We start from the raw sequence: 5,679 nt of genomic DNA, 5'->3' as shown, positions 1-5,679 counted from the left end.
TCTCCACCTCTCCATCCAGCCATCCATCCGCAACCCAAACCCTAACCTGCACCCACACTCCTCCTCCCTCAGCTCCTCGCCGCCGCCACCTCCTCCCAGATCCCCCTGTCCCCGACCCAGACCTCCCTCTCTCTGCCATCCCAACCCCGCCGCCGGCCTTCCCCACCCTCGCCGCCGCCGACCTCCTCATCGCCCCCAGCGCCGGCCATCCTCCCTTCCACCACCCCTCCTGTCCGAATCGCCCCCTCGCGAACAAATCTCGCGAGCCAATTCCCCTCCCCTCCCTGCACCCCCACACGCGCGATCCAGGCAGAGGTGCCCCGACCCGGGCTGCAAGGACGGCACGCTCCAGCCGGAGGCGTGCCGGGACGTGATCCCGACGCCGCTGTTCCAGCGGTGGGGCGCCGCGCTCTGCGACATGGCGCTCGAGGGGCTCAAGTTCTACTGCCCCTTCAACGACTGCTCGACGCTGCTGGTCGACGACCACCAGGACGGGGACGCGGTGATAAGGGACATGGAGTGCCCCCACTGCTCCCGCATGTTCTGCGCCCAGTGCAAGGTGACGTGGCACGACGGCATCGACTGCGCCGAGTTCCAGCGGCTCGGCAAGGACGAGCGCGGGCGGGAGGACCTGCTGCTGAGGAAGGTCGTGCAGGAGAGCAAGTGGCGGAGGTGCGCCAAGTGCAAGATGTACGTCGAGAGGGTGGAAGGCTGTGTGTACATTGTCTGCAGGTGCGCGCTGTGTTAGCTTTCACTAGCTGGATCTGTTGTACGCCTATGATTATTTGCATGTCCATGACGAGATGTTCTTGTTTCCTTGGATTTGCAGGTGCGGCCACCACTTCTGCTACCTCTGCGGCTCTGCGATGGTGAAGGGCAACCATCGTTGCAGCAAATGCAAGCGTATGTGGTGATAGGTGAATGGTCTGCAGATGCCCGGTGCTACTTCAGGGAAGCAAGTTCATCATGTCAGTACTATCAAGTTAAAAACTGGACAATGCTCTACTAGGGTATTACTACTGATTCAGTTAGCATTGATTAGCTCGTGCAGCTCTGATGCCATTACTAATTTTAGTTGACATCAGAATTGGCAACTATATGAGCAGTGGCAACTATATGAGCTCCATTAGTAAACATCACTAGAGTGTTGCCCTGGAGATTATTCCTGATAAAGGAGCTGGCCAGTTTCTCAGTAAGAAACTAATAGGCCCTATAGCTTAGAGGCCTACCGGATGTCATGCAAACACTGTGCATGTGGGTGACGGAAACTTTTTACTATTATTAATCTCTGCTACTTAACTTCTTAACCCATCTACATGCTAGTACTTAACTTCTTTTTTTGCGAGAACACACTATTTGTGACCGGCATTGAGAGATTTTGGTGGTTTCTTTGAGTACATTTAACTTGGAGTTCTCCAGTACTCCTAGATTTGCTACTCAAACAAATTTTGAGTACTTGCACTGGAAAGGAGTGAAATATAATACTCCTGGTACTTGCATAGGTTTAAAAATGATAGGCTCATATAGTGTACCTTTTGATTTTGTTTGGGTTTGTGCCTTTTGCCTACCACACCTATGCATATCATTTGTTTTATCTATATTGCTTACAAGATGATGATAAGATTTATCATATGTGCAATTTCAGATCTGTGTCACAACTCATTTAGTGGTATGCTCACATCCGTTGAGTGCTTGGAGCAAGGAGAAAGCTTGAAATTCGAATCATAAGTCGAAATCGTGTGCCTATAAAATCCTTACGTGTCTTTGAATTGTTTTTTAGTAGTCGTCTTTGTTACTCTTTTTGTTCAGAGAAAAAAATAGATGATGCCTACAGCAGGTCGCTTTGTCATTAGCACCTCTCCTTTGCTTGGTAGCTCCAGTCCAATTTTTCTGTACCCTTGATATCTGTTTCCATGTTGTCTGTTATTGGCATTTTTATTTGTAGAAACCTGGTTGATGTAAGAAGTTACAAGTAGTCCAGTACTTATATTTATGTATGTCCGTACATGTGAACTCATCCCTTCTATATACATATGTTTCAAAATCACTTTTTACTTGGCATTTTGTTTCTTTGCTCTGTTTACAAAAATCCTGTTTCAGAGAAATCCTGTTTACAAAAATCCTGTTTCAGAAAAAAAAAATCTCTGATTAGTGAGCAGCTTTGTATAGTTCCTGTTCATTCAACTACACACAGTTTTCAGCTGGATCTCTTTGATTCATCATCATTTTTCTAGGAATGGAACAAAGATACATTCAGACAATTTTTATTCTGTAATGCACTGCAACATTCATATGTTCTATAAAACCTGAAATAATTTGGCGCTGCAACTTGGATATTGTTTCAAATTATGCTCTGCTTTAGAATTGTGCAGCAACTGAGAACTATAATGGTATCTTAGTTTCCTTGCATCTGAGGAGTCCTTTGTAATTCTACTGATATACCTATGCATTTTGGTGTAGTTATACAGCAGTTCTTACCATTTCCCTTTCCAGCTTTGTACTTGTCTTTTGTTATACCTCTCACCCTGATATGTTGATTGATAGCAGCTAACGTTTCCTCCTGGTCTGAGAAGTTGTTCTGGATAATGAGGAATTGGGCATTGTGAACATCACTTTCCGCAAGTCACAGGGTTCTAGGCTGCTACAGGATGCCCTCCTCCTCTCCTCCACCCCCTGACATGGTGAGCTCCACCCCTCCTTCTACCCCTTGCAGATCTGATATGAAGTGGGCATTAGTTGCAATTGTTATGGCCACAACATAGCAGCATTATATTGGTTCAGTTTTTATGCATAACTCGATTGTGACTGTGCTGTTTGATACTGCTTGCCTCATCTATTTCCAGCATCTTTACTGAATTATGTGCTGAAAATGTTCTCTTATGTGTGTTTCAGTGCGAACACGGATCAGTTGCTGCTCTAAACCCAACAATTCGGAGGAGGAATGCACGAGAAGCGAGTCCCCTAGCGATGCCAAGGTTGGCCGTGTATTATTACTGTTTTTTGAGCTGTCTCTGTTTCAACCATACAATCCGTCTAGCATAAGGTGGATAAGGCAAATACTGGAGACACTGTCGTACATATTGGGCATGGTAGTAGACTATCAGAACCTTACGGTCTTGCAAAATCTTCAAAATCAATATTCTGCTCGAGTCAGGTTCTATGTATATCCTCTTTTTCATGGGATATGTATATCCTGTAAGTCATGGTTTATCTCAGAAAAGAGGATATATAACTGAGCTGTATAAGACCAGCAAGTTTTTTTTTGACAATTAGCTTTCCGTGTGCATGCTCTTAATCCCCATAGCACTAAGAGAGGACCTTACTGATTCCCATATTACTAATTTCTGTATCAAACATTATTATTTTGTATCTATGTGCTAGCTCTGTCAAATATAATCAACCTGCCTATGTTCCATTTTGTTATTTGTACTTGGATAGAAAAGCTAAAATCTGTATAGTGCTCTGTGTGTAATACCAAGTTGTTCCTGTTATTTACAAACTGCTGTTCTTATACACTGATCCACAACACCTTTACATTACACATTTGAAATTAATTAAAATACATCTAAACAGAGTGCTTCAACACAGATTTATCCTATGATTATACCTGAGACATTAGTTTGTTTTTATGCTTTTGTTTCCCACAGTGCTTCAAGCTTGTTTATTAACTCGATTTGTTGTTATTCTGTTTAACAGGAGACTGCAGAAGCAGAGAAGACAGATGTTACACCAATCCAAGAGTAGCTAGCTTTAACTTGGCAGAGCGTTTTATTTTTCAATCGCAATATTTGTGATTGTGTGGAATATTGTATGGTTAAAGTTTTAAGTTCCTGGGCATGCAATATTTGTACGTGAAGTTTTAAGTTCCTGGGCATGCAATATTTGTAGGTTAAACTGGTTGTTGTGATGTGAACGAGTGTATGGAGTTTCACATGTTCTGTTCTGTACAGAATATATTGTAGTAAACCTATTTTGGTTGTTATTTGAAGATTTTCATACTCTTTTCTTCTTTCTGTTTGATATATACTGCTTAAAAAGCAATGTGGATCCTCTGCCAGGAAAAATCTGACAATTGGGACCCATCTAAAAACTGGACCACAAAAAACCCTTGAAAATAAAAATAAAATGGACCGCAAAAGGCCATGCCTAGAAAATAAAAAGGCCAAATTGTTGGGCCAGGCCCATGTAGCTAGAGAAAATTAATAGAGAAAATATACAGTAAAAAGGCCGAATTGTTGGGCTAGGCCCATGTAGAAAACCGAATTGGACCGGGCCGAATCTTGTGCCACATCAGCTTGCCACGCTGGATGCCTACGTGGCCTGGGGAGGTTGCTAGTGACCAAAACGCCACAGTAGACGTATTTTGGTCATAAACGTCTACGACCATTTCAGAAGAAAGGTCGCTATAGTCAGTTTACGACGGCCAGCTTTTGACCTTATGTTTTTGGTCACAAAAAGGTCATAAATGGAAATTTGTGACCATTCAGTGACCAATAGTGGTGGTCACCAGTTGACATATTTCTTGTAGTGCCACGTTGCCCTATCGCTTGCGGGCAGGCGCGACTTGACGTTGGGAAACGGCGGGGCCAATAGGGCCGGCGACGAGATCTGCCTGAGGAGAAGGAGCGCCAGCGACCTCGACGGTGACGGGGGATAGCAGGGAGTCATCCATGGCGGTGAAGGACGGCTAGGGAGCGTGCGGTGGCGGGGCAATGGTGGCGGAGGGCGGGGGGGTGGGGGGGAACGGCCGCGCGGAAATGTCCCTCCCGCCAAATCTCGCTGCGGATAGGGGCTGAGCTCGGGTCGTCCCTCTAGCCCGTGAATCTAGATGTTGGGGGAGATGTTTTGCCGCGCCCCGCAAAAATTTGCGTGCCGGGGCGGGATGCGGGGTTTGATCGGGACGTTTTTTGCTCCCTGACCCGCACTTTGGCGGTTATTTTGCGGATCAGGACGGGATGCGGGGTCTGCTAGAGTGCTTGATTATCAGTTTGATTGACATGTATTTCTCCTATAGTGCTTGTTTCAGGAAGAATATGAAGTGCGTAAGCAAAAATATTCACAATTTTATTTTATTACCATCATTTGTGTTGAGTTTCATTCATATACATGTATTGACCCTCTTCTTCAATTTAGATGTGGGAGATTCAGAACGAACTCCTACCACAAGATCGCGTATGACCAATTCAAGAGGAATTGGCGGGATTCTTTCTTGAGCACGTCATCAATAAAGCCGGAGAATAGCATGTGGAAGTTGATATTAGGTGTTAGGGATTGTAACATAGGATAGATATACGAAAACTTGTTGTTTGACCAATATCTCGGAGAAGGAGCAGGTCGACCACTTCTCTCTGTAGGTCCATCAGGGACACTCTCTTTGTGATTCAAGTTGCCTTTCAGACGACCACCGAGGACCCAAGGGCTTCTTCTCGACCAGATTTGAACCGGCTTGCCAGGTTTATGGTGTGAAGTGATGGGTTTGATAGTTTTGACGAGATCAGAACAAGGTTGCTTATGAAGCTATTTATTCACTATCTTGGCTGTGAATCTCCCATCCACATGCAACTTGCATGGAGGACCGGTTCCGATGGTTTGGTAATGTTCCCAACATGGAGAAAAAATACACAAACGTATTTTCATGGCCACTTGCAATGAAAGGATATTTATACATCCTCTATGGTG

At 44.8% G+C, this 5,679-nt stretch overlaps 1 protein-coding gene across 1 annotated transcript; it reads left to right on the top strand.

Moving 5' to 3' along the window:
• Window positions 1–306: 306 nt before the first annotated feature.
• Window positions 307–914, top strand: LOC147981674 (E3 ubiquitin-protein ligase RSL1-like). Its single transcript, XM_087517187.1, has 2 exons — window positions 307–732; window positions 830–914. The coding sequence occupies exons 1-2, from the start codon at window positions 419–421 to the stop codon at window positions 912–914; spliced, it is 399 nt and encodes a 132-aa protein (XP_087373313.1). The 5' UTR covers window positions 307–418.
• The last annotated feature ends 4,765 nt before the right edge of the window (window positions 915–5,679 follow it).

The sequence above is a fragment of the Triticum urartu genome, chromosome 3A (genome assembly GCF_056163025.1).
Source record: "Triticum urartu cultivar PI428250 chromosome 3A, HENAU_Tu73, whole genome shotgun sequence".
Taxonomy (NCBI): domain Eukaryota; kingdom Viridiplantae; phylum Streptophyta; class Magnoliopsida; order Poales; family Poaceae; genus Triticum; species Triticum urartu.
This window is presented reverse-complemented; position numbering and strand designations above follow the sequence as displayed.

Excerpts from the sequence above, each read along its gene's own strand:
- LOC147981674 (XM_087517187.1), top strand. The coding sequence starts at position 419 with ATGGCGCTCGAGGGGCTCAAGTTCTACTGCCCCTTCAACGACTGCTCG. Across the intron at positions 733-829 it reads TGTGTGTACATTGTCTGCAG|GTGCGGCCACCACTTCTGCT; the intron begins GTGCGCGCTGTG and ends TTGGATTTGCAG.